This window comes from Condylura cristata, unplaced genomic scaffold (genome assembly GCF_000260355.1).
Source record: "Condylura cristata isolate star-nosed mole 26May11 unplaced genomic scaffold, ConCri1.0 scaffold00031, whole genome shotgun sequence".
Lineage (NCBI taxonomy): Eukaryota > Metazoa > Chordata > Mammalia > Eulipotyphla > Talpidae > Condylura > Condylura cristata.
The window spans coordinates 8,247,744-8,262,966 of NW_004567132.1; the positions used below are offsets into that span (position 1 = coordinate 8,247,744).

Sequence of the window (15,223 nt, forward strand, 5' to 3'; positions counted from 1 at the left end):
TCTTGCATCCCTGATGTTACTGGCTCTTGAGGTTGGTGTTTTGTTTCATTGTTTGAAAAACAGGTAGAGAACTGGGATTGTCTTTTGCGATGTTATCTAATATGGGTGGTTAGTCACTTGTTTCTCTCATTTTTTTTCTCTTTGTTTTTCTTTTCAGCCCTTCAGAATACACATCATATAGCCCCTGAGTTGGAATGGTGATGTCTCCATGAGGGAACCTCCCCTCACTCATCGTGTCATGTATATCATCCTGTTCTCCCCTGGGCCATTCATCTAAGATGGGATTTACCCTGTGAATCAGGGAGAAGACTTATGGACCCCAAACATCATTTCAAGTTATAGTTGAGTTTTAAAAGTACAAACATAGATGCAAAACTCCTTTGCTTTGGACCCTCTGCTTTGTTAAAGCTGCTGTGTTGCAAACCCAGAATTGCTCCAGTGTACTGACTGGTCATCATGGCTTCAGTTTGGAAGAGACTGCAGCGTGTGGGAAAACATGCATCTAAGTTCCAGTTTGTGGCTTCCTACCAAGAACTGATGGTAGAGTGTACCAAGAAATGGTAAGACATACCTGGGGATAGAGTTTGCTGTGCTGTGGCCTAAGCTCACAGTGACCTAAACTCTGCTTCTTCTGATGACAGATTTACCTTTCTCTGGTGCACAAGTGTGCAGAACCTGGGCGAGATGCAGATTGCTCTAACAAGTACTGTGGTTGCTGCTCGTACTTAGTCCCTGTGGGTTTTAATTACAGAACTTCAGTGTGGTTCAGAGTACTGTAACTGTAAGAGCATACCAAGTTCAGTAAATGTGATCTCCAGGACTTTCATCTTTAGTATTAGAATAACTTTTTTAAACATTATTTTAAGGGAATAATGGCTATTGAAGTAAATACTATAAACATATATGTATGTGTTTAATGGAAACCGACATGAGTGAGTGTTAATATAGAAATCCATGTACTTATGGGGTGGTGATAGTTTATTTTGTTCTTGAGTTTTCATTTTCCTTAGCTTAAGATAAAGACTTCTATTATTTGAATAATGGAACGACAGTCCACAGAACCTTAGAAATTCTTTTGTTATATGCTTAGTCAGGCAACTGTGTTTTATTTTAATTGCCTAATGGGATACATTTCTTGGCTGACTTAAGGAAGCAATTAGTAGTGTTGGTCTATGATTTCCTTCTTTTCCACTTGAGCAAAGTAAATTTAGGACTTTCTTTTCACTGTTCTGAATGATAAGAGGAATTCTTATTTAGTGAGAGAAAAAAAGTTAATCTTAAGCAAGTGGTCTTTTGGGTTTTGATTTATTGCAGTGATTAAGCAGTACTGTTGCAAAAATAAGTCCATTCATTTTCTACAAGGACTGTAATCTCACATTGTATTAACCTCTTTCTTTAACATCCTTTTTAATAGCTGGGGGAAAAATAGCTTTCGCTTATTAAAGCATATTTTAATTTTTATTTGAAAACAACTATTTGGAATACTTATTTGGAAATAACTTCTGAGTGCTTTCACTTGAACTAGTTAGGAATGTTATTTTTATGGGCAAGGAATGAAACATTGTGGCTCTTGAGTTGAATATGACATAATTCCCTACCCTCAAGGAGCTCACAGTCCAGGGTAGTTACAGTAATAAACTCACTTTGATAGGTGCAATAATATTAATGGTTATGAAGCAGGTTTTAATCTCTCTCATTTAACAAACAGTTGGGTATCCTAGGGGACTGGTTATTTAACTTCTCAGTGATTTAGTTTCCATATCTACAAAGTAATAAAGGTATTCCTTCATAAGGGTTATTGTGAAGATTAACTGTATTAATATACATGCTTTGAACAGTGTCAGGAACAAAGTAAATGCACAATAAGTGACATTATTACTTACAAAGTTAGCAAAGGAGAAAATAATCAACTCTCTAAGGGTAGAGACTGGTATCTTAGGATAACTTCCTGGGATCTGAGTTAGGTGTTGAAAGATTCATAATAAGGAAGCCAAGGGGGAAGAAGTGAAGGACATGTCACACTGAAGCAATACCCTATGTAAAAGCATGGCAGCACAGTAACACATGTTGATGTTTGAGAGGAAGGCAGGATTCAAAAATGGAAAGTTGTGTGTCTTATTACTTGGGCTTATTCTATGAGTGATGGGGACATAGCAAAAGGTTTTACATGGAAGAGACATTAGGCCTGCATTTGGGTAACCATGGAGTGAGAATCATGGTGGAGATGGTGCTTGGAGGTAGACCTTAGGGTAGTTGTGCAATGGACAAAGTAAAGAAATATATTTGGACTGAGGCAGCCACTGGCAAGGGAATGGAGAGAAAAGACTGGAGGAATGCTTAGTACACAAAATAGGTAAAGCTTGCTGTTCTTTCATTTGGGGATCTGGAAATGATAGGAATGATGGAGATGGAAAAATCTATATTGATATTCAAGTTTTTGGTGTGGAATACTGGGTATATTACTAACCAAGCTAGGGAGTACATGAAGAAGATCCTGATTACAAGTACCTTTGTCCTTGGTAGCATAAACTTTTAAGATGGTTACATTTGAATCTACTTTTTTTTTCTTTCAAAGATTTATGCATATAGAACTGGGGTACAGGCCAGAGGTGGTGAGAGGATTCACCAGAGATAAAGAGGAGATCAGAACAGGCAGATCAACAAAGTACACTGCTGAGGGGGGCAGTGGGCAAGGCAGGAGAGGTCTGTCACACCATGTGGGTCACCTCCAGGGCGGGGATCAAACTCATACTGAAGCATTGCGACTTGCTTGCGGTGCTACTGCTTTAACCCGATGTGCCACTAGGGAGGGCCCTGAGTCTTTACTTTCAAAGAAAATAGAACTTACCAGGTAATTCTTTAGTCACAAAATTAGTTTGTTCCCTGCATTTTAACACATCCTTAGATATTTTTTCCCCCTTGAGACTGCAAGTAAATGTGTTTCAAGGTAAAAAAGTAAGAATGCAAACTTAACTATAGTTTAATAGATGACTTGATTATTTTTAGGGATTAATATTATAGTATACCTGTTAAATTAGGTATTTGTGATAGGATTTAACATTACATGGGATGAATGTTCTAGAATTTTCAGACTAACTTTTTAGTTAGAAATATTGGCATTTCTTATTTTTTGTTTGTTTATAAAAGTTTAAGGCTAACATGTGACTGTGCCCAAAGAACAATATATTTGTTTGCTGTATTGGATTTTTATTCATAAGTGAATCCTTAAGTAGAGCTTTAAAATACTTCTACTTTGTAAAAAGTTGTTGTAATGACTTTTACTATTTCTTTTGTCTTACTTTGCTTAGGGTCCTGGTGATACATAAAGATTAGGCCCAATTTTTGCTTGAATCCTATAGGTTCTTTTTTCTTGTTCCTTGGTTTGATCCTTGTATGAAATCTTTAATTATTAGATGTGTGTGTGCTGAATTAGAACCTAGTTGAAGAAAGTAAGACTAGAAAGTATACATGGTGCATAGTAAGAACCTGTTTTTTACACATTAAGTTTAATTTGGATGTATGGAAGAATAAGAGGAGGGAAGAAAACTTTGAGATGCCAATTGAATAAAAGGAAAAGTTATCAATAATAAAGTTTAAGTTTAATTGCAAGTGTAGAGAAGATAAGAAAATGTATCCGGTAAATTAGAGAATAAAAAATAAATTATAAAAACAAAGAACATTTCATTCTTTTGTAAGTAACTTGTGCATATAGTTGCAATTGCCTTTTAGAACTTTGCTACTCTGTTTTCAGAGAACATCTGTGATAGCTGGGAAACTTACAGCTGTAGACTCTCAGACCTTGCCCTAGAACTACCGAATCACAATCTGTATTTTAATAAGATCCACAGTTTGCATATTAACATTTAAGTAGCAGTATTTTAAAATAATATTTTCAATTGTACCACGTGTCAATTCATGACTGTAGGATAAAGAATATTCACAATGCAATTACTTCCATATGAATTTGAAATTGAAGGGAATAAAAATGGGATTCAGGAAAGGCATACAATGTTGTTGGGAGAGGTTAATGGGAATCAGGATATGTTTTTTCAAGACTGAATGTGTTAAATCTATGATTAAGAAGAGAAACATTTTTCATGGTTTTGTTTGTTTTTACAGTTTTTTTTTTAAGAGATGTACTCTATGAAAAAAATTCAACTTTTACCCTTGATCAAAGGATGGATGCTACAGGTTAGAGGATTTGTAGCTTCTGTTCTCTTAAACTTCTCTTTGTTATCATTTTTTAGTATTTTGCCTTTGCCTTTGCTGATGTTGCATGGGTTTCATTTCAGCAGGACCCTTTTCTAATTCTTGTGTGATATAGTGGTTGTAGAACTTCAGTCAGAAACAAAACTAGCACTGACTTTTAGTATTCTGAGAGGATACTAGACTGTGAGATGCTATTCCTTCTAACTCCTTGATTGCCTTGTAAAGGGGCTCTAGAAAATTTGAGGATGATGAAGCTTCTCTCTCATATCATTTAATTGTTATCTGATATGAGTTGGCAAGAGTTAATACTGGCCATTAGAGATGAGTTTGAGAGAAAGGCTGTGTTGTCCTTTCTCTCTTATTTTCTGTTCTGTTGTTTTATTACCTGCAGGCTTTAGATGTCTAAGTATTCATCCTGTGAGCTCTCAGTAGCTATTTTGGTACTAAAGACAAGTGAAAGTTGGCAGGTTTGCAGAATTAAATTCTGATAAGAGCTTCCCAATATATGATAAGAATCATGTACGAACCTGTATTATGTTTTCCATGTAGTGCCTGTATCATATATCTATATCAACATATTTTATATGTGTTTGGCATTCATAAAGTATTCAAAGTGTGCTATAAACTCCCAAAGAGGATAACAAATATTCTAAAGGTACAAAAAGGTGTGTGTGTATATCCCTTAAAGTAACTACTTTCTTCCATTGTTTCACACATTTTTGCAAATCTTATGATCTCAGGATTTGAAATGTAAGAAGAGATCTTCCCAGTGCTTTGGTTTGTGATTCTGGCCTATAAAAACATAAGTTCCTTAATTTGATATTCCAGGCTTTCTGTAACTGGTCCCAGTTTCATTTTCAATTGAATGTTAGAATGTTAGAATGGTACATGCACTTTAAGTATTTTTTTTTAACATTTTAATTTTATTTCATTAGATATTTTTACATCCTTGATCATTTTTGCACAATGTTGATTTTTCCTCGCAGGTTGTGTCCCCATAAAATTATCACCACCAACACACTCTTGAACCATCACCATCGATTCTTGTGCTCTTCCCTCCTGTTTTGATTTCTTTCCTTCTCGCTCCCTGATGAATGTCTTTTTAGTTCATAGTTTAACCACTTTAAATATCAACTTGAGTTTAGGAAGGCCATATACGTTAAGAAGTATTCATTCAGATCCACTTCTTTGGGTGATGTAAGTAATTATTTCTCTATTGTCCATGTAATGGAGTGAGATAGAGTTTTAATGTAAAGACCTTGCTTAAAAAAAACTAATGAATTAGAAAGTTGGTGTGTTTTAGGAGTTTCTGGATACCAGTATGTCTTGAACACAGTAAATGGGGAAAAATGGTAAGAGGAGAGGTCTGAGGGATAGGTGGGTATTAAATCATATCTGGCCTTGAGTTATTGTAAGGTCATTTAGATTTTAAGCATGATGGGAGACCAGTAGAGAGATTTGAGCAGGGAAGTAATATAACATGATTTACATTTTAAAAAGATTATTCTGGATATTTTGTGGAATATGAACTCTTGTGAGTAAAAACAGAAGCAGGGATACCAACCAGTTGAGGTTTTGTGGTTGTCCAAACAACAAAATGGAGGTGGTGACAAATGGTCAGATGTGTGTAGGCAACACATGCAACCATCACACTTTATGGAGGTATAATTCTTACATACAATAAAATGTATTAATTTTAAGTATAAAGTTCAGTAAGTTTTGATAATGTACTTATTAATGTAACTGGAACTTTCTTAAAGGTATGGTTAGTGGAACTTAAATGGTGAATTATGGTAGATAGGATATAAGGTAAGAGATGGGGCAGTGATGACTGAAGGCTTTTGGTCCAGGTAACAAGGTGAATGTAAGATTAGTTACAGGGATGGGGAACACTTGGGGAGGAAAATGTTTAGTGAGACAGAGAAATTGAAAATTGTCCTTTCCCTAAAGTTTAGGACATCCAGATAGGGATCTTAGTGAAGCAATTAATTCTGAGTTTGTGTTCAGGGGAGAGAAAATACTGGAGTCTTTAATATATAGTAGTTTTTTTTTTTTTTAAAGATTTATTTATTTGTGCATACAGAACTGGGGTACAGGCCAGAGGCTCATGGGTAGCGAGAGGCTTCACCAGAGACAGAGTGGGGAGCAGAACAGGCAGATTGATGAAGTACACTGCTGAGGGGAGCAGCGGGCGGGTCAGGAGAGGTCTGCCACGCCATGTGGTCACCTCTAGGGCAGGCGGGAATCGAACTCATGCAGAAGTGGCTTTAGCTTCTTAGTGCTGTGCTTTAACCCGCTGCACCACCAGGGAGGGCCTATATAGTAGTTTTTTAAAAAGATTTATTTATTTATGCATACAGAGCTGGGGGTACAGGCCAGAGGTACAGGGTGGTGAGAGGATTCACCAGAAATAGAGTGGGGAGCAGAACAGACAGACTGATGAAGTACATTGCTGAGGGGAGCAGCGGGAGGGTCAGGAGAGGTCTGCTGTGCCATGTGGGCCACATCCAGGGTGGGGATCAAACTCATGCTAAAGTGGCTTTAGCTTCTTAGTGCTGTGCTTTAACCTTCTGCACCACCAGGGAGGGCTTCTTATATAGTACTTAAAGCTATGGGGCCAAAGATTTTCTATGGTGTTCACATAGATTAAAAGGACTAAAGAGTCAGCCAAAGGACAACTCTACATGTAGAGGTGGAGAAAAAAAAGAAAGGTGAGCAAAGATGACTACTGAAAGCAAGCAGTGGTAGGTAGGAGGAAAATGAGGAAAGTGTGCTTTCTAAGAAATCAAGTGCAAAATGCATCAGGAAGGGAAAATGTGGCTGTGTCAAATAGTGAAAGGTTGAGCAGGATTGGATTTAGCAAGGTAAACATTGCTAAGGAGTGATTTCAGTGGAGAACAGTAGAAGTGTGATTAAATTGGGTTAGAGGAAAGAAAGTGGATACAGTGATTATAGATACTTGGAGAATTTTGCTCTATAGCAGAGAACTAGGTAGTAGCAGGAGTGGGGTGCAGGCTTAAGGTATATCTTCTGCTTGGAAGATCATGCAGCATATTTAAATACTGATGAAAACAACTGGTAAAGCAGGACAGTCTGATGATGATATGGAGGAAAATAAGTGACTGAGTGAGAGAAAGGGAATAGGATACAGTACACAAATGGTACAGTTCAGTTGAGCAGAAGCAAGGCCAATTTATTGTTTTAATAAGGAAAGGCAGAGTACAGCAGTAAAAATCAGATGGGCTGGTCGATTTGGTGGGAAGGATGCAGATGTTTTCTCCTATTGGCTTACATTTTCTCAGGGAAATAATATTAGAAATCATTGGCTGTGATGATGGTGACAGAGAGTTGTTGGAGGATGTAGGAGAGGACAGATGTGAAAAGGGGAATAAATTGCCTAGGGAAATGTAGAGGGGTTGCTGGATAGCGCTGAGGAACTTCTTAGTTTTATGGTCATAAATGTAAAGTGAATGTAACTTGCTAGTTGGCATATACTACATCATCTGTATTTAGTGCTTGGGGTGGAAGTATGGATAGACACAGATTTAACCAGGGTTGGGTTTGTCAGGATTATATAACAGAGGGAAAGAATTCGAAGTGAATGTGCAAGAATGGCATAGTGATGAACCATGGAATGTAAGATGGAAAGGAAGTAAATAAGGACATTGGGTAGGATAGGCAGTGAAAAAGTGAAGAGGGCAATGATTTAGTGATCACAAAGAAGTTGAATGGTTGTTTGGTTTGGGATGTCAGAGCCAATGAACTGGAAAAGGTGGGTGGGGGTAGAGGTAAGAGTCATTGTGAAGTCTTGATTGAAAGGATGTAGATAATAGTAATGACAGAATATAGGTGGTAGTCTCTTTTGGCTCACATTTGCTTATTAAAAAAATAAACACACTCCCTAATATTTTTAACTAATATGCAATATACGTTAAATGTGAATATACCTAATTTCATTTCTTTTTAAAAAAATATAAAATTAAGAATTTCCTCCTGTATTTGAATGGGTCAATTTTTGCTTGCACACCACTGTAGAGATTATGTAGAGGGTATGACTGTGGTAATAATCAGTTGTTGACATGACATGGAGGACGATATTGTGGAAGTGAAGAGGGTAGTCAAGAAATTTAAAGACTGAAGTGTAGGACAGATTATGTAGCTCTTAAAGTTGCCAAAAATGGGAGGAGAAATGACTGAGACAGGGAGTCAGATACTACAATATAGGGGAAAAGTGGGCCCCAAATTCTACTTTTCAAAGCTTTTTGTGTTACAAATTATGTGGATCTTGAACACCTTATTTCTTGAAGCAAAATAGCGCTAATGGCCACTCACAAATGTGGAAGTTGTGAAAGGCAGATGTGATTTCAGTAGGTAATAAAATTGATGTTACTTTGTTAGTTGTTTTATGTCAGTGTTTAATGAACTGATTTTTAAAAAAACTGGAATTATACATGTAGTATCTTATCAAGGTTTTATGTTTATTCCACATGAGCTTCAGCTATATAAAATTCAATTGTAGGTTAGGAAAAATAAGACCAAATCATACTATAATTAGATACTGTAGTGCTTATATCATGATTGCCTAACATACCTGACATAGTATGCCTCTAATTTGTTGGCAAACATTTACCTGATCTAAGCTGCCTCTTTGTAAATAAAGTTTTATTGGAATACAGCTTTTCCCATTTTCACTATTGTCTGTGGTTGCTGTTACACTAAAATGGTGAATTTGCTATAGCTTAACATGTTTACTATCTGATCTTTTAAAAGAAAGTATACTGACCTCTGCTCTAAATCATTGTAGTTTCTTGCAGCAACTATTCATGGACTCTAAAGTCTGTTACTTTTCTTCTCTTTGCCTACCTTACAAACTAACTGATAGTGTAATCTTACTGTGGTCTAAGTGCATAAGCAATAGAGGGTAGCCCATCGTAACTACTCTTTAGCTATGTAGAAAGAAACTTAAGAATAGTTTTGAGGAACATTCAGGCCTGTATATATACAATAATTAATCTTTTTTGGCTATGTGACCTCGGACACTTCACTTCACTTGTTCTTATAACAGTTGATTTCAGGTTAGAATTGTTTTGGCAATTAAATGAGATAATACTTGCAAAGTGATTAGAAGTGTCTGCAATATAGTTAAACGTTAATAAATGTTACCCATTTTTTTTATTAACTTTATCTGATTAAGTAATAAGGGAGAAGAGGTAAACTAGAAAATTGAAAATATAACCTGACATTTAATAATGTTACAGAAAGATAAACTAGCACAGAAGATTATAGTGATCTAAGTTTGGGAGCATTCTAGAAGATGCACAGAGCTGAAATGAACTAAGTTTCAGCAGTGCTGCAGCTTTTGGGGAGGGGAACTACCTGGCTTTGCTATTGGAGAAAAATCCATTCATATGGTTTCATAACTGTTTTCTTTTGAATAATCATTTCCAGTGGCTTTCGTAAGTATTTTGTGTGTGTGTGTGTGTATGGTTGTCTCTCATGGTAACTATTTATGATACTATATATTATTGTTACAGTTTTTCTGTAAAATATTTTTCAGTAACATATTTTAAATGAACCTGTGTTATGAATTGTCTCTTCTTTTTTCCTTTTGTATGTGGAATTATCTTACCTTGTTTTGGCATCAGACTTTATTTTACATATTTTAAAATGCCGTGCCCGCACGGCAGGGATATGAGTCTGCGCAGGGGATGTCGAGGTTGAAGAGTCAGCACACGTAGATGGTTGCAGCAAAACATTTTCTCTCTTATCCTTTCCAGCCTCCCTTTTATACCCTTAATCCCAGGATGTTGGCCTGGGGGCAGGAGGAAATCTCCCTCACATGTGCTACTGCGATCAGGGTGGATATTAATCAGTTAAGCCACTCATACAAGTGGCAAGATGTCTTCTTTCTATTAGGATCTTGTGCTTAAGCTCCGGGGGTGGTTGGGGAGGCTCATCCCGGCTGGGACCCAACATTAAAAGTTGACTTTTTAAAGTTTTAAGGGATTATATGAAGTTATACTTTTATGACTTAGCTTATAGTTTCATTTTAGTTTGCCATTAGATGCTCAGGGTACTTAAAATTAAGCATTTCTAGAAATGTGCTGTTGATACATCAAATGTGTTTGTTCTAATTTTGTGGAAAATTTCAACAAAAGAGCCACTGAAGTAGTTCAGTGTATGATATAAAAATAGTCCAGTACTGAAGGAAAAATTGCACAACATTTTGAACTGAATGCTCAATAGGGATGTTCATATTCTGCATCAGGATTTTTGCATGCTTTTTAAAAGGAATAGAACTGAACTGTGAAATAGTGTGATTAAATTACTGCAAGGTATCCATAATGTTTATCTTATTTATCTTTATTATAATAATTTTTTTTTTTTTGCTAGCACCCAACAGTTTTGTTTGGTTAACTTATTAAAATATTCTCTAGTATTGTTAATTCCAGTGTTTCTTTTTTAAAATGCCTTTTAAAAAGAAAACATGTTAGGCCCTCCCTGGTGACGCAGCGGATTGGAGCACTGCATGGCAAAGCCAAGCCAGGGCTACTTCAGTGTAAATTCAGTCCCGCCCAGAGGTGACCCACACGGCTCAGAAGACCTTTCCTGACCCACCTGCAGCTCCCCTCAACAGTGTACTTTTGTTGATCTGTCTGTCCTGCTCTCCACTCTGTTTCTGTTGATCCCCCACTATGTCTCTGTTGATCCCCACTCTGTCTCTGTTGAGTCCTCTCCCCACCTGTGTACCTCTGGCCTCTATCCCATTTCTGTATGCATAAGTAACTAAAGTCTTTAAAAAAAGGTTCATTAAAGATAATCCTTGAAAATAAAAATCACTTAATCTTTAAAAATAAAAAAAGAAAGCACTTTAAAAATTGACTTTAATGCAAAGAGTTGTCCTTTAAGTTTGATATATCCAAAAGAATTTGTCAGCTTTAGAATTTAAAATAACACTATGTTGACTAATTTAAGCATATAAGTATAACAGAAATAGTTTTGGAGGAGCAGATTGTACTGTTCAAGGTACTTAAGAAGAAATAGTTACTAGTATTGGATGCTGGAGTTGGTTGTGAGTTTACTGGCAGAAATAAGCGAGAAGGGAAGCACATGTACTTACATAATATTCCGTCTCACTAAAGAAAATGTCTAAATTCATTTGCCAGAGACTTTTTTGTGGACTTAATCCGAAGAGGATTTTTACTATGGAAAAAATATGACAAAAGACTCAGACTGTTAGGTAATGTTTCTGTCAGCCCTTCATAAAGACCTTTTGTCAGATTATAGCTGAGTAAGCCAGTTTTTAACCATTTTGTTTAAATCAAGGACACAACTTGAAAAATTTAGGAGAAATAGATATTTTCATTAAATTCTGTGCAATTCGGCACAGAAGCAGCTAACCACATGCAGCTGTTTACATCTAAATTTAAACTAGATTAAAATTAAAGATTCACTTCTTCAGTTACAATAAGCACATTTCAAGGTTCACTAACATATCTAGGAGCTGCCATTTTGGAGAGTACAAACAAAAAAAAGGAACGTTTTCATGGTTTCAAAAAGTTTTATTGGACATACTTTTAGACATTTCCTCTCAAACTGATTAATTTTAGAACCAGCTGAGGTACTTTACAGATATGAACATTTCCAAGTCCTTATTCTTTAGGTCTGGCATCGCACTGGCAAATCTGTCGTTTTAGGAGTTCCCCATTTGCTTATTGTCATGAAGCCAGGGTTTAGAACACCGTATTTGATTCTTTCTCAGATACCTGTCTGAAGCAAAGCTTTGGCAGATGCTGGATGACAATTCTGTTAGTAATCCAGAAATGCTTATTAAGTTGAAAATTCTTCCTATGGCTCAACTGTTTTATAATTTGTGTGCATGTGTGTTACAAGTGAGAGTAATGTACTTACTGTCACATATAAAGTCAAATTAATATACTTTTAAAATTTAATTTATATATAGCACATCATTCTTACTTTTTGTACAATGAATGATTTCTCCAATCAGGTGTTCATATAAACTTTTAAATAGATTGCATGTATTCATTTAAAGAAAAGAATGATTTTCCTTTAGAGAAGCAAGGACTATTGGATATATAAAAATAGATTTTTTCCAAAGGTTTATTTATTTATGCATACAGAGCTGGTGTACAGGACAGGGGTGTGAGAGGATTCACCAGAGACAGAGTGGGGAGCAGAAATACACTGTTGAGGAATGCAGTGGGTGAGACATGAAATGTCTGCCACCCATGTGGGTCAACTCCCTGGCTGGGGATCAAACTTGTGATGTAGTGGTTACAGTAGCTTCATAGTGCTCTGCTTTAACCTGTTGCACCACCAGGAAGGGCCCTAAGATTAGATTTTTTTAAAGAAAAGTTTTGAAACTTCTCAAATACTTGCACAGTTACTGTACTTCCAGGCAACATCCTTGGATCTGCTAGATTTTTTCCTCTGAACTGTCCCTTAATTCTCTGTTTTTTTTTTGTTGTCACTGCCTTTGTGTCATCCTTTGTCGTTTTTTGCAGGAGTTCTAACTTAAAGGCACTGAAGAGATCTCATAATGTCAGGCAATGCTTAAAAATTGTCAGGGAAACAACATTATTTGTTGGAAACCATAACAAACTACTAGTTTGAGGAAGTTCATTTTCAAAATTAGATCGTCACATTCTTTTCAGTGTTACCATAGTTTTTACAAGGCCTGAGGTCTTTGAAGTTGCTATTGAAAAAAAAAGCAAGTACTTTGTGAAAATCTGTATGGAATAAGAAAAGAGGACAGTTGTGTCCAATCTGAGTTTAAATTTTGAGAAATTGTGAAGAGTCCATCACAGGTGCTAAATTGTTTGGACCTGAGTACTGGGTAAACAGATTTGTTAATGTTTTGGTTTTTTTTTTTTTCTTTTTTCTTTTTGTCTGTGAAATAATTACTGACACATTAAGGGCCTTGTCAACCCAGAAAGTTTGAGAACATCAGATACAGGCTTTTGTGATGAGTCTTAAGAATTTTCCAGCTTTTCTGGTTTTTTAAATTATTGCCATACGTAGACTTCTAAAATGAATATTCCGTATTTTTCCATTTTGTAGGATACTGTTAGTGTAATAATTTAAATCTTTCAGATTATCTTTATTCTGTTTACTAGTGCTTTTCCTGCCATTCCCCATAAGCTTCTTCAAATTTTGTTTACCACATGCAAGTACTTATCTTTTATTCTCCTCTCTGCCCCTCCAAATATCATTCAGTGCAGAGAGCATATTTTAATACTTTATCTCAAAGCAACTTAATTGAAACTGGGTTTATTCATGCAATAAGTGGGTTTAGAAATTGAGTTTAATGATTCAACTTTAAAGAATGCTCTAATTTTAAAATCTTTTAAAATGGATTATTCACTTATTAAAAACTTTTTATTGAAATTATTTAAGTTCATAGAAGAGTTGCAAAGATGGTATAGAGTTTTGTACTTCCTTTGGATAAAATTAGAGTAAATAAATTTACCATTGCCATTTACAAAACAGAGATTAATGATCCTATAATAATATTAGGCTCACTCACATTTTGCCAGTTTTTCTAATGTCCCCTTTCAGTTTGAAGAGACAATCCAGGACATCACATTGCATTTAGTTGTCACATCTTAATCTTTTTCTAATTTGTGACAGCTTGCTAGTCTTTCTCCTCCAAGCCTCCTTTTCTTCCTTTTTCCTCAAATGACCTTGATGGTTTAGAAGAATACTGATTAGGTATTTTGAAGAATGTCTCTCAAATTGGGGTTGCTCTGTTTATAATGATTAAAAGGTGTTAATGGATTTTAGGAAGATACCACAAAGGTGAATCAATTTTAGGAAGATATCAGAGGGTACATGATAAGTCACCTACATCACTTGGTTAAGGTGGAATCTGCCAGATTGCTCCATGTGGGTTACCATTTTACCCTTTCCATACTATATTAACAGCCACTCACTAAATTCAATACATATTAAATGGGAGGAAAAATAAATGTAATTTCCTGGAAGGAGGGGTATCAAAGAAGTTGTGGACACTTGTTAAAACTACTTCAAATATAGTACATTTTAGAGGGGAGATACATTTAAGATTCTGTAGATAATCCTGTTTCTCTTTGAAGTTTCAGCCACCAGTTTTAAATTCATTAGCAGATTTTGCTTGTAGTACTTTTTACTATGCTCTAATGATTATTTTCCATTTCTCATAAATATTTGGAAGTTTTTTGTAATGAAAATTTGACTTTCTCATATTTTCAGTTATTTATGCCAGTTTGGACTTACAGATATTTGTAAAATAATACTGATATTATTACCACCATTGGTACTAAGGTGCTAACAGTAATTAAATTATTGCAACATTGTTTCTTTTTAGAAAAAGAACCTTTATTTGGAGCTAATTTGAGACTTACAGAAAAGTAGTAAAAATAGTACTAAGAATCCTCATGTATGTCTACTAAATTATATTAATTCTGCTAAGTTAGTATTGGCATCTATTAGTTCATCTATTAGTATAGATGAAACTTAGTAGGTTGTCTGAAAAGTACACTTTTTTTTTAAATCAGAGAAGCTTATTTTATTAACTTAGATTTGTTTTGAAAACAGTTTTTCTTATCTCATTTTTTTTGAGTTTGAGAATGTATATGGCAGGCAAGAACAATTAGAATTACAAAATTATAAACATTTCTGGTCATTTTATTTCTGGACATTTTATTTGTATGCCCTTTTTTTTTTTTAAAGATTTATTTATTTATGCATACAGAACTGGTACATGCCGGAGGTGCAGGGAGGTGCAGGGGTGGTGAGAGGATTCACCAGAGACAGAGTGGGGAGCTTGTTTTGGGTAGAGACAAAGACTTTTTTTTTTTAATTTATTTATTCATACATATAGTACTGGGGTACAGGCCAGTGGTGTGGGGCAGTGAGAGGCTTCACCAGAGACAGTGGGGAGCAGAACAGGCAGATCAACGAAGTACACTGCTGAGGGGAGCAGCAGGCAGGTCAGGAGAGGTCTGCTGCGCCA

At 35.7% G+C, this 15,223-nt stretch overlaps 1 protein-coding gene across 8 annotated transcripts in view; it reads left to right on the forward strand.

Annotated features, from left to right (window-relative positions):
- The window catches only part of EHBP1 (EH domain binding protein 1), a 403,255-nt gene that overhangs the window by 123,515 nt on the left and 264,517 nt on the right, over positions 1-15,223 (forward strand). For all 8 annotated transcript variants that reach the window (XM_012731519.1, XM_012731523.1, XM_004691438.2 and 5 more), the window contains exon 2: positions 158-560. In XM_012731519.1, the coding sequence (XP_012586973.1) occupies positions 457-560 (104 nt within the window). In that variant the 5' untranslated portion in view covers positions 158-456. The remainder of the gene's footprint in view (positions 1-157; positions 561-15,223) is intronic.